This window comes from Clytia hemisphaerica, unplaced genomic scaffold, assembly GCF_902728285.1.
Source record: "Clytia hemisphaerica strain Z4C2 unplaced genomic scaffold, Clytia hemisphaerica genome assembly, whole genome shotgun sequence".
Classification (NCBI taxonomy): Eukaryota; Metazoa; Cnidaria; class Hydrozoa; order Leptothecata; family Clytiidae; genus Clytia; species Clytia hemisphaerica.
The window spans coordinates 941,978-956,367 of record NW_027104370.1 but is presented as its reverse complement, the minus strand read 5'-3'; the positions used below and the strand labels follow the sequence as shown (position 1 = coordinate 956,367).

The following is a 14,390-nucleotide window of genomic DNA, read 5'->3' as shown; positions in this document are numbered from 1 at the left end:
TTGTTTCGAGGGTGTTACAATAAAATTCACTCAAGGAATTCCTAAGAGATTTTTATTGTAATACACTCGAAACAATCCCACAATGCATCGCTTTTTTTAGAAAAATAAAAAACTCCAATAAGGTCTATTGGTCGAAATCGTGCGATGTTTTTGTAGATTTGCGATCAGTTTTTTTCGCCTTAAGTATTTTAAATGCTTAATCATCTCCCTAGCAACTTAAACGCTTCTTAGATTTTGATCCAGGTTTTTTGTTCTTCTAAAGAAGAACAAAAGTAACTTAAGAGTATTTTTCTCGATCTTTGGCTCAAAACTTTTCGCGTGTGTTTAATTTGCAAAATTTAAACAGTACTAAATTTTAAGAAATTTTGCCTAAAAACTCACAATATTCAGAACACGCGAAAATTTAGTACCTGCAAAATATATACACTTAAAAGTTAAATGAGAACATAAAGCTTCAAGACCAAAAACATTTATAAAGAATTGACTCTAAAACAAGCAATTTCTTATAATGAAATTACACTCAAATACTCACAGTTTTGAAAATAAGAGCATCTTGAGAACATTTTTAGGCTTAAAACCAAAAAAGGTTAAGAGCAGTTGAAGGCCCAAAAAAATTTAGGCGTTCTCATAAAACGTGTAGAAACTATAAACGAATATTTGAGAGGACTTGGAGAGGACTAATTGGACGGACCAGGCTTTTGCCACTCTGTGCAATTGATAACTTTTCCAAAAAAAATTGAAAAATCGCATTTTGGGAGAAATAATTTTCGCTGTTTTTCCCTATTTTGGACACATTAATTTCATTTTCCTATGGATTTTTCATGAAAAATTAAGAAAAATAGCCAAATTTGTAATTAGTGGGTTCTAATTTTTGCGGTATCGCCGAAAAACCGCGAAAAAAGCGAAAATATGCACTTTCAAGTGAAAAATGGGACTTCATCATCATAAAACACTGCACGCGAATGTATGATTCATACCCTTAAGCCGGTAAAATGTCTTTTATAATTCATGATCTTTTGAACCACACTACCACGACTTTTTTAAGGAAATTCGTCAGTCCCACACATCCTTTTCCTGAATTTGGGCGACGTCTGCAATCTAGCGAGACTGAAATTATGCGTCTTTTGGGCTTCTTTGAGACAACTGCTATTGTAAGAAATATTTCTCTTTATATGAAGCAATCTTTTTACTTATGGATTTGATTATATCTACGATGATACATATTGTTATAGATTGCCGCAGGTTTTTTATTACAGAAGTAGCTACTTAAAATATTCAAAATATTTCAATTATTAAACAGCGATACCCAAATACAAAATAAGAACTATTAATAGAAAATACCTTGGGTCATATTTCATAATTTCTCAACTCGGAATCCCAACCCAATATTAACTAATATTATGGGAATAGATTGCCACTAAGGACCTCGCTAAATATCATTTGACAGAAAACCTTGCCTTAGTGCCATGCCTTAGACCAAGAAAATTTAGTTTAGACTGAGCATTATTGAGTTCCATCGAGTTATTCATTCATTCATCTAAATTACTTACATTACGCTCTCAAATTATATTTGCTTTGAAGTTTTTAAGTGCTTAGAGTTGGCACGTGTTCACTAAAATTTGTATCAATGTCTGAAATTTGATTTCGATTAATTTCTGTTTTTTTTTTCAAGAACATTTTCTTGTTCTTGTTGTATCCCCATCTGTCATTAGAAAAGATAGGGTAAAAGAATTTACTAAAATATTTACTCCGACGGACCTCTACCCATTGGACGTTTCCCCCGTCGTTTCTTTCCCGACCGAATGTGCCTTTCAAAAAATCTCAAGATTATTTTTGTTATTATTATTATCAACATTCCTGGCTTGTAAAAATTGATGGTTATATCGTCATTCTCAAAGTGCCCATCGACGTAGAACACTATTTTGAGGCTTATACCTTCATATGGCTCCTCAATAATAGCTTATAGATAGGCCTTAAGATGTTAAATAGTACTTGGCAAATATCCATGCTGTCATCAAACTTTTACAAAATTCTGTCACGCGAGAGGTTGGCTCTCTATGAGTAAACAACATGGGTTGGTTCGTTTGATCGAAGAAAAAGAATCCCCGAGGCAACGACAACTAGAACAATCATACGTAAACGTAATTCATTATTTTTTTAAACTGTTTCAGTATCCAAAAAATTCTTCGGAAATCGAATGCTCTAGTTGATGGTAGAATCAATTTCTATCCGTCATTTTTAATTCAATTCAATTTACATTAAAAAAATTCATCTTTGAAGTGGATTAACTGCTGACTCGGCAAAAAATGCAATATATAAATGAACACGTATCTTGACATTGAAACTTAACTAACCATACCATTTTGGATATCACTAATTTAGGGCTATTTAGCTGTGAAGTTGTTTTTTTCTGAAAAAATTCCCATCAAAGTGCTGACGTCATTGGTAAACGCCCAAAACGTCAATTTTTCGCCTTGAAAAGGTTAACGAATAACTCCAATAAACTTATCGATAATCGATAAAATAAAGATAGATTCACTCGAAAACTGCAGAAGATTCTGCGCCGTAAGCGTAGAGTGTAGTGGTTATTGACCTTGAATTCCGACTGGGAGGTCAGGGTTCGATTCTCCCTCGGTGCTATGATTCACTTGGCCAGTGAATGTACCTTCGCCCAGGTTGAAAATTGATGAAAAATGGTTCCTCTGAGGGACGTAGAGTATTGAATATATACAGAAATACTTTAACGCCTTTCTAGGCTACACGCATCCACTCTGATATGTTTTGATATAGGGGATGCGCATCGTCTACAATATTTCTGTCCAATCTTACCCCCGTCTTTTCTTTTTTTCTTTTTTGATTATGCGTTATAAAAATACACGATTCTTTTTTTCTTTGTTCAATGAATGAAAATTTATAATTATTGAAAGCAACAACACAATAACTTCATTTTTCCTTTTCTTTGATTGGATGTGACGGAATTATGTAAATTTATGCAACCTTTGTTGTCCCAAATTTGGGGTAACTCTTGGACGGGAATTTCATATACGATACTCATCCCCTATATTAGACGATCCTATCGTCTACACAAGATCACTAAAAAGGGAATAGTTTAGGAGAGGCGTGATAAATTCGGGTGGAGTAAGCAGTGGCGGAGATGTCCAAAACTCTACCGCCACTTTTTTCCCGTAAACCGCCCTGACGCCCTAACTCTTTCTCGCATTTACTTTAAACGGACGATAATATCGTCTACCCCAATATCAATATCAATTCTGGGGATGCGCACAGCCTAACGCCTTTCATGCTAGAGTATATGTTAATTAAAGTCTCAGAAGTATGTGGACACTTTAGTTTTTTTCAGTGCACATTCATATTAGAAAGTTAAACATCGTTGGAAAGATATTTCTAAGGAGAATAATCTAGCGGATAAAAGATTTTTGAAAAATTGAAAAATGAAGAAAGAAAGTGAAGCTGAAAAAAAAGAGGATTTATTCTACTGGTTCAAAAATCGTCACATCAGGCTGTTTAGAACATTTAAACCTTGCTGATTTCAAATCAATCTGTGGTCAGATTTTACGTATCGTAAAATTACAGCCAAAAATGATCAAAAACAGCAAAAACGACCAACTTCACAGTGCTGTAACTTTTTTTTCTTAGTTGCTACGAAAAATGACGATGATGCTACTTAAATCTCAAATAGCAGATACTTTACTTGTCTTGACAAACGTCACTAGATACTTGAGGGAGTATAGATTTCAGAAAAGAAATTTTGGTAAGCAGATCAACAGAACTCTGAATGACATGGGCGGAAATAGAACAACAAGTGCTTACAAGGGAAACCAAAAATCATTTTTCTTGTGTGTAATATACGTTTGTTTATATAAGAACATCATAAGGATTCGATGACCAAAATGTTTAGAACAAGTTAACAACATTTTAAGGCCTTATGGATTCTAAAACTTTGAGTTTCTTAAGAAGATGCCCAAAATACTCACAAAATGATGGAATCCCGGTGAAATTAAGAACATCTTTAGGCTTTAAAGATTAAAAAGTTAAGAACATCCAAAGGCTTCAAAGATTTTGATGTTCTTATAAGAAACGTGTGTAATAGATAAAAAAATCTACTTCAGGCCTCATGGCATCATTCGAGTACTTACGAAAGAAAAACAATAAACACAAAAAGGAAATCTTACCAGCCCACATATGAGAAGCATACAAAGTCTCAGACTTGATTCATTTGAAATCATTATCACCGATGGTGGCGGACTGAAGGAGCACTGCAACGATTTCCTTGAAATGAATAAATCGTAACTTGGATTATTTTTCATAAATATTATAAGTGCTGTTTGGAATTTGTGTTGAATCTTACGAGCATTATAAGCTCTCCAAAGATATTAAGATTAGTAATAAGGACAAACAAATTATCTTCGCGATATTTTACTTTAATGGGATAAATTTTCGCGGGGATTAATTTTCGCGGATTTCGCGGATTTGGGTGTCATCCGCGAAAATAAGTCCCGTTGGAAATTTGAAAAAGGCCCATCCGCGAAATATTTCTAAACAAAACTCAAAATATGTCAAATAAATACTATTTGAATGGTTACTTGCATCAAAGAGGCGCAAATAATGTGTATTTCAACAACCAATATGCATGATTTGACAGTAAAAGTCACAAAATCAAGAAAATAATGCCCCCCAATAGTGCCATCCGCGAAAATTAATCCCCGCGAAATCTTAAAATTTCGCGGATGAGCTCAACCGCGAAATTTAATCCCCGCGAAAATTTATCCCATTAAAGTACATCAGCCACCTGTTAGATTGGTGATTATTCATACAATTGCTTTAATTTTCTATTTATTGATTATTAATCATTTTCGTGAATTTGTTTACTTTTTAGATAAAGCAAATAAATAAATAGACAAACAAACAAACAAACGAACGAGCCAACCAATTTATAAGGAGAAGAAATGAATTGTAAAACTTGCTACAAACTTTCGATATTCATTGTAATTACTATTTGGATGACGTCATCAATAGAAGCTAATAAAGAGAACGTTAACTTGACGACAACGGACAAACCAACTTATAAAGCAGAACAAACGACCACGACGGAAGATGTGGTAAGTTTGACCATGACACTTCACTAAGATAAATAAAACTAAACACCTCTTTTTAAATACACTTTTATCTCCACTTGACTAGTTCAGACTCACCACAATATTTTGAGACTGTAAAAGTCCTCGAAACAGGAATACACTCCAGTGTCACAGACCCGCTGGAACCCCAGCCACACTGGAAAATTTGGCAGAAATTTCGTCCCCGGTAGGAATATACCCTGGAATTTCAGCCCCACCGTGAAATTGACTTTGATTTCATCCCCATTCGAAATTCAATGTTTAAAAATTGCACTCAAAAACATCGCCACTGGATTTTTTAACTTTGGAATTTCTATCCCATTTCAGTAGGATTTCAGTAGGAATTTTTATCCCCACTGAGGGATGTGGAATAGAACAAAAGCAATGCTTTTGAGAATCGATCATACAGTTACTCTGTGCTGTAACATTTCAATATCTAGGCCAGTATAAAAATAAGGAAAACGAGATGGCAAAGGGATTGAATTTCGGAATTTAAATTTCTGAAATAATTATAACCTCCTCTTAATCAGTATCGTTTTGATGAGAACATTTTTATTCTTATTTTAGCCAATTCTAGTGAAGAAACTATGCAGACAATCACCAGGCTTTTGTGGGAGTGGCGGTTTCTTCAAGAGTAGGGATTCCAAGAAGAAAAAGATTGTTCTTCCATTCATGAAGAAAATGAAATTACTTTTACAAAAGTACGTAGACACTTTAACACTTTAAATATATCTTATCAGGTTTTACTATCTAATTACCTTAAAGGGGCATACCGGATAAGTGGGATGGGGGAACCTGGGAACCTAAAGTGGGAAACTAAATGAACACCTGAAAAGTGGGATGGGGGAACCTAAGTGGGAACCTAAATGAACACCTGAAAAGTGGGATGGGGGAACCTAAGTGGGAACCTAAATGAACACCGGAAAAGTGGGATGGGGGAACCTAAGTGGGAACCTAAATGAACACCGGAAAAGTGGGATGGGGGAACCTAAGTGGGAACCTAAATGAACACCGGAAAAATGGGATGGGGGAACCTAAGTGGGAACCTAATTTTTTATTTTTTTTATTTTTTTATAGCAATATATTTCGCACGTCTATTGACCTCCTATGACACAGAACTTTTGATTTTATATTTTATAAAGTTTTTTCTCCCTTTCTTTTATCAAACGCTCTTTGAAGACTTGTAAGGATGGTGCTTCAACAATATCTTCTTCTAGATCATTCCAAGGTTTCACACTTCTGTAAAAAAGAGAGTTGCTTTGGTAGCCTCTCATACCGTCATTAGCAAAGTTCCTTTGAAGCTCGTAATCATGCTGACGTCGTGGTCGTGTTCGAGGAGTAAATTTCTCTGATCTTATAGACTCGTCATAAATGTGGAGGTTCTTGAAAACTTCCACCATATCACCAACTTGCCGCCTGGTCTTTAGGCTAGGTAGATTGATGAGTCGTAGCCGATCTTCGTATAAGTAGTTTCTATAGCAACTAACTAGCCTTGCAGCTCTTCGTTGGACGCCCTCGATTGCATTGATATGTTTGATTAGCCTTGGAGACCATACTACATGTGCATATTCCAAATGGGGTCTGACAAATGCAATGAAAAGGGTTCGAAACATAGCTGGTGAGAGAAATTCGAAGCTCCTGCTAATCAAGCCAACGATAGAGTTAGCTTTCTTGATTTTACTGAATATATGGGCTTCAAAGGTCAGGTCACTATCGATTATCACTCCTAGATCTTTTTCTTGGTCAACATGTTCTAGAACAGATCCTGATAGGGATGGACATATTTGATGTTCCAAAATTTACCCAGTGTTAAAACATGACACTTGTTCGGATGAAATTCTAAAAGCCGGACTGGCTTTGACCAAATTTTAAATCCTTAGAGTGCACTTATTCTCATTTTTGCTCATTTCCACCCTTACAGTGTACTTTGGGAAGCTTGGAAAAAAGGGCCGCACGTACGGTAGGTCGTTTACCTTGAGTGCCCCCCCCCCCCGTGGATCTATGCTTATGTGTATTGAAACGTGGCTGGCAAGCCGTGCAATATGTTCTATTTTACTATCAAACATTTTTAATTAATGAAGTGTATTCACACGCTGTACTGTTTGGTTGGTACAGAAAGAAAAACGAGCTAGAATCCGTTAAATGCTAAGCGACCCCAGCCCTGACCCGAAAATTAGAGCTGCTAATAAAAAACAATGTGTATTGCATCAAGAGTGAACAAAAACTAGATCGTAAATAATGTTTTACTAGATTCTGTATTCAAGCAAATTAGATCCGTAGAAAGAAGAGGCTCTAAGTTATCCATCGAGCTATGAACGAACTTCTAATTCCTTCTAGATTTGAAGATATGACGGTTTAAAGTTTAAAGTCAATTAAGTCAATTTACTAAAAAGAACCTTTCAAAAAGATGCACTATAAAACTGCTGATAAATAAACATGCTTTTTGAGCTAATTGAATAAATAAATTCCCTTTGTTTTATTTTCAACATTATTGTTTGCGAACCGTAATGTAAAAAGTAAATAACTGGTGTTCTTATTATGATAAAAGGTTTTTTCTTTCCTTGCATATAATATCTTTCTTATCTTTATGTATTTGTTTTTAAAGAAAAATATTTCAATTCTATTAATAATTAAACAACTTAGGTTCCCACTTAGGTTCCCCCATCCCACTTTTCCGGTGTTCATTTAGGTTCCCACTTAGGTTCCCCCATCCCACTTTTCCGGTGTTCATTTAGGTTCCCACTTAGGTTCCCCCATCCCACTTTTCCGGTGTTCATTTAGGTTCCCACTTAGGTTCCCCCATCCCACTTTTCAGGTGTTCATTTAGGTTCCCACTTAGGTTCCCCCATCCCACTTTTCAGGTGTTCATTTAGGTTCCCACTTAGGTTCCCCCATCCCACTTTTCAGGTGTTCATTTAGGTTCCCACTTTAGGTTCCCAGGTTCCCCCATCCCACTTATCCGGTATGCCCCTTAAAGGGACATAAAAGTAGTAAAATGTAAACATTGCACGAACCACATGTCATTAAAGAGAACGATTAAAATCACGTGTCCAAAACAAACTTGTAAAACAATTGAAATCAAAATCATCCATATTTGTTTTTATTTTTTATTTTGACATGTGACATTTGTTTTGATTTTGTATCCCGCTGCTTACGGTTTGTTTACAAATTTCGTCAGTACTTTTATGTCCTTTAAACCTTATGTTTTCACATTATTGACCGATTTGGCTTCAGTGATGTTTAAGGGAAAGTGATAATAGATTGAGCGCTTCCCAGAGATAAGCTCTAAGGGAATGAAAAGCGCTACTCTAAATCTTCAGGGGTCAAGAATCAAAGCGCCCAGTACAATTCTTGGCACGTCTCCAAAAAACCTACTCTCTTCAATTTTAGATGAGCCTATTTTATTCAGTTCAAATTTTTGTAACTTTCTCAATTTTCTATTCAACGACTCGTCTTCTCAAGAGCTAACTAATCGAGTGCCTATTTCTAATTATTTTTTATCTATTTTGCAGAGCCCTGAGGTAAAAATAGCCGTACACAGTGTTAATGGTATCAATGGAAGAGCATAGGAATCATGGAACCTAGAAGGCTAAATACAATATCACTCGAATATCACATGAAAAACGAAAATCGAGCATGGTGACTGGAAAAGATTTTAAAGATAGAAATTTGTAAAAAGATTATCTTCTTGTTGAGTTGAACTCTCATTCATCAGAAGAGTGCTTGACCAATCGGAATCGGAAACATATACTATTGTCAAATGAAGTTAATATTTCAATAATAAACTGTAATACTGAAAAACTTTTCAACTGATGATCGTCTCCACGGCGTGAAACTATTGGTATTGAAATAAAACACATTAACTTCATTCGACAATATTATAAAAAATTATCTATATTCTTTAGTATTTATACACAAAGCTTTTTAAAATATTAACTAGGGCCCCAAAAAAGCTTTTGGTTCTCGCCGACACAGAAAACCAAGAAAATGTCTAGGTCGTTTTGGAGTGCTGGCCTCGGGGGTACTAGGTTTGGAGATAACGGGTATGTGCGGGAGGGACAACTCTTAGAAAGACCTAATTTCAGTGAAAAAGTGACCCTTGGAGAGACATTTTTAAAAATGTTCTTCGATTTTCGATAATTTTCCTCCTAAGAAAGACTATCTACCAATCTTTCTCTAGAAACTCAAAGAGCATGAATTTTCCAATCCTTGAAGGGACAACTTTAAATTGTTCTGATTTCTGTAATCCTTAAAGTTTAAAAAATGACCCGTACATACCCAGCACCCATTTTTGTCTTTCATCTTTGTACTCCCCTACTATCTTTCTCGGGTTTAACTATTATTTGTGATTTACGCATGAATTGTTTGTTTATATATTTGTAAATAGGAATTATTATTTTAATATATTATTTTCATAGTGAAACAATAAGTTTTAATATATAACCTAGAACAAAAATAAAATCGAGTAAAATATAAACGTAAGAAATTGCTTCAAACAGTTGTGTAGTTTATTTTGACAAGTCGATCTTTGAGGAAGGAGGTTGCTCCAGCCCAACAAGTTTACAGAATCTATTGCAAACATGAGCAATGATAAACAAATCAATTGCAGCTTTGGACAAATTGCCAAGATTAAAGTTTAAACGCTCATTTTCTATAGCATCACCAGTCGTAGCAATTTCAGGATCGTAAAGTGTATAACCTGAACCTTGGATGTCAACAATCATAAACCTTTGCCCAGATTTCACGAGTGAGTAGTGGGCAAGACATTGGGCTTTCAGTAAACGGTCCAGATCTTTTGGCTGACCATGAATGATTTTGCCATATTGTTGATAAATTTAATAAATTCTCCATCAACGTACTCTTCCACCATGACAATTTTTTTCTCTCCACCGTGCATCACCTTTGATCCTAAGTACGCTTTATTATATGTAAAAAACTCCCCAAAATCGTCCATTAAGTTATTATTGAAGCATAATTTTTTCAATGAATCGGTGACATTTTTAGCTAGGGCATGGGCTTGTATGGCCTTTTTTGATAGAGACTCCTCACTTTCTTTATTAAGTGGAATAACAGTATTCACTTCTTCCATTACTTTGAAAACTTCTGGAAGGAAGGTTTTCACAACAAATTTCTTTTTTGTGTCCAGATCGATGGCTTCAGACACTTCCCTAAATCCACCTTTGGTAAGAGGAGTCTCCGAGATAGAAAATCTTTTTGATGTTGGATAGCTCCATTTCATAGCTGAAACGTCAATTTCTTGGAGCTCAATTTCCATGGGTGGATTTTGCATTTTTGTTATTGCTGTTCCAAATTGAAGCATGTTTGAGATGGACAAGCTTTTTGGATATTGAGTAGTTTGGACAGGCTTTTGCTTTTGAGGTATTTGAAGCTTAATGGATTTGCTTGGTGTTGATACTGCAGAAGAGTTTAAAACGTTCATTGAGGATAAAGGGCTGCGAGGTGGCATCTTCATCTTATCGAAATACTTTCTTATGGAAATGGATGCTTGATTCACATTTGTAATTAAACGAACATAAATCACCTTATAACTTTTAATGTGTGAAAGTTTAGAACAAGAAGGACCATCTTGTGATTGCAAAATATCACACCTTTGATTGTCAAGCAATTCATCTCGAAAATGTGCACTGCACGCTTGAATCAAATTTTCGATTGTCAATTCATCAAATGGATAGGCCACGAATTCCTGAGGCCCCATTTTATTGAATTTCATTGCTTTCCCGGTAGCAACACTAGAAAGACGTTGAACAGTCATTTCTCTCTCGGCTAAAATATGAGAACCAACAGCACCAGCTTTATCACCCTTCACTGTGTCCTGACCCATTCTCTTCCTTTTCAGTTTTTGTGCACGTTCTTCCCAAAGTTTTCTGTCATTGTTAGTAGCCATCTGGAAAAGAAAAAACAAGGGGGAAATTTTTAGATATATAAGTCGACAATTACAATTGGAGAAAATTGTGTATATAACCAATAAAATGCAATGGTTATAGAAATCTAAGCGACTTTTTAACCTCATTCTAACCTCAAAAACGAGTCCCCGAGTCACATTTAAGCCTCGTTTTGACGCTACAACTTACCCCTCAAAAATGAAAAAAACACCAATAGGTATTCACTCAAGGAACTACTGTACCAAATTTCAGCCAAATCCGACTACTTTTTAAGTCTCCAGACACAGGGCAGACCCTAAAAAATTTGTTTCCGGTCCACCAGCAGGGCTGGCCTGAAAAAATTTTTTGTTTCTGGTCCACCGGGTGACGATAAGAAAAGAAGTCATGCAGGCGGACAGAAAAAGATTTTTTCGGTCCTTTTCACGATTTCTCTCCCTTGACTGTAAGTAAGTATAACGGTGCGACACCATACAAAGTCTACCATTTTTAATGTTTATGAATTCCGATTTAACTTTAACTTTAGGCGGCGGATGCCGTAGATCTATGCAAGTCTACCTGGCGGATGCTGTAGATCTAGGCAAAACTGATTACCATATTAAATTGGCTAAATCTTTGGGTATGTTGCAGATATAAACTTCATTTTTGTGGCAAAGGTTGAAGGAAAGGTTGAATTTTCCGAAAATCGGGGTAATCGGATTCGATTTCGGATTGCCAAAACATAATGTTTTTGCAATTGAATTTTCGATGTCGAAAATAGATTTCGGTAGTTACAACCAATGAATTATAAGCCCGAAGGGCTAGAAATCAATCTCTTTGGTAGGATTTGAAGCCAACAAATCCTACCAAAGTTGCGCGGCCTTGAGCGACCCGCCTGGTTTTTACACAAATGACAGATTGAGACTAAAATTTACCGCTTAATTTCGAAAAATATATCACTCGAAAACAAAGGAATTGCTAGATTCAATCCGTCATCAAAAATACGGCGCATATTTTAAGGCTTCAATTTTTCTTGCCTGAGAAAGGTTAGAGATTGACCTCTAGCCCTTCGGGCTTGAAACTCAATGGTTACAACGGCCAATTAGCGCCAGAATCGGCTTATTGGAGCCAAATATTGGGCCCCACTTTGTAAACAATCCCCTAAAGATGGTAGCTAAGCTGCATAAAAGAGTTTTAGTAGTTAAAAAGTTTGGAAAAGCTGTTCTGGAGGACCTCTAATGGATATTACCTAAAATATGAATTTCGAGTGCTATAATGTTATATTTTTCAAACCTAGAGTGTATTTGAACATCTTTATGATGTATTTTTAAAAGATTTTTGTTATGGGAGTGAGAAACAGGTCTTTTTAAGGGGCTTTTTGAAGGGTTTTTGAGGTATTTTTTGCTGCTTTTCGCAGAACCGTGCTGAACCGTGTTTTTTATCTTGGGTTATGTGGGGTTCTTAGCACCAGTTTTGAGTGATAGTTGTACATTTATTACTCTTATTCATTGATTGTAACATAACACTCGGGTAAGTTATGGCATGTCCAAAAATTGCCATAATTTTTGGAGGGCATTAGCCGGCATAATCTGACCAAACTTAAATGACTGATTATGAAGGGTACTATGATAAAGTTTCTCAGAGGATGTGTTACCTAATTGTTTTGGCGCTTATTTTCGCGAAAAACGCAAATTTTCCATTATTACGTCATAATTGATGACGTCATAAAAATTGAATTTCTCGAGAATGGTTTATCCAATTCACTCCAAAATTTAAACAAAGATAGGTCTTGGTAAACTCCATCTTTTAACGTTAAAAATTTTTCAAAATTTTGATGACCTCATCAAAAATTTGCAATTTTCGAATTCTGCTTATTTTTGCTGACGTCATCAAAGTCATCAAAATTTTTAAAAAATTTTTTCGTTAAAAGATGGAGTTTACCAAGACCTATCTTTGTTTAAAATTTGGAGTGAATTATGGATAAACCATTCTCGAGAAATTCAATTTTCAATTTTTATGACGTCATCAATTATGACGTATGTAATAATGGAATATTTGCGTTTTTCGCGAAAATGAGCGCCAAACAATTAGGTTACACATCGTCTGAGAAACTTTATCATAGTACCCTTCATAATGAGTCATTTGTTTGGTCAGATTCTGCCGGCTAATGCCCTCCAAAAATTATGGTAATTTTTCAGTTTTTTGGACATGCCATAACTTACCTGAGCATTTTACTATTTCAGGCATTATCAGTTTCAAACCATATTTTGCCTTTCATATTTATATGCCGGAACGGTCGACGCCACGCGTCCGTCATGGAAGGTGCGGTGCGGCAGGCCTCTAAAGTTCAAAATTTATAGTCTAGTTGGATCATTTAAAGCTTGCATGTTGACAAATCCTTTTGGTATTTTGAAAGGGGAAGGTTTGAGGAGGAAATGTACCAAAAATAATTTTAGACATCCTCACTCCATGATAGACCACCATAGAATGAACTCTCTTTTATTTCAAAGTGCGCTCCATCCCTGAGGGTGATCAATTTTAATTAATAATTTGATTAATTCTCAGGTTCAATTTTTTAAATTTTTATACTATTGAGAATTTATTAGGTATGCTTTCATACAAAGAAGGTTTGATTTCAAATCTATGGTTAGTTTTTGAAAAAGTGTAGTTAGACTCTGTGGAGGAGAGTCCAGGTGAAAGTTTATAAAGGGAAGCTGTGTGAATTGAACATTCATTCTATGGTGGTCTGTCATGGAGTGAGGATGCCTTGAGAAAAAATTATATCATCTTGATGGGACTGATGGATTGTGTTGCAGATCCCTTCCTTTTTAATAGCCTAAAATAATCTGGGGGTGTGTATGGGTAGTATGTATGTTGGTATGTGCAAGTCAAGTGATGCTGACTGATGGCCAAGTTAAGGGTACCTTTTTCACGCACACACCTCGAAAATATCTCTCCAAGAGCAGTCAAGGGTTACAAAAACCAACCCACTCTGTCCTGTAGTAAATAAAGGGCCCCAAAACCCCACGAAAACCATAAATTTTCCCTCTCAGCATGAAGGTAATAAGAAAATTAGAATTCTTTATTTTCTTATTACCTTCATGCTCTCAGGTATACCAAAAACTACAGCTCAGGGTTGGTTTTGTTAATAGCAAACCAACCTAGTACCCCCAGGCCTAGTAGTCAAGAAAAAAGGTATATACTATACTATAAACGAATCTTACAGAATTCATGTGAGCTTACCTTTTGTGACTAAAACCAAACAGCAGCGTGCATAACCAAAAGGAATGCCAGTTGCCAGTCTTGCCTTTTCCGAGCGTTCAGCAAAGGTTGTTTTGAGGTATAGTGGTTTGGAGCAATGACCAAAAAATCAATTTTA

General features: G+C 35.7%; 1 protein-coding gene across 1 annotated transcript; it reads right to left on the bottom strand.

The window, feature by feature from the left end:
- Positions 1-9,478: 9,478 nt before the first annotated feature.
- Positions 9,479-14,361, bottom strand: LOC136818450 (uncharacterized). Its single transcript, XM_067074792.1, has 2 exons — positions 14,255-14,361; positions 9,479-11,037 (listed from the first exon to the last, which is right to left on the bottom strand). The coding sequence occupies exon 2, from the start codon at positions 11,035-11,037 to the stop codon at positions 9,907-9,909; it is 1,131 nt and encodes a 376-aa protein (XP_066930893.1). The 5' UTR covers positions 14,255-14,361; the 3' UTR covers positions 9,479-9,906.
- Between the last annotated feature and the right edge of the window lie 29 nt (positions 14,362-14,390).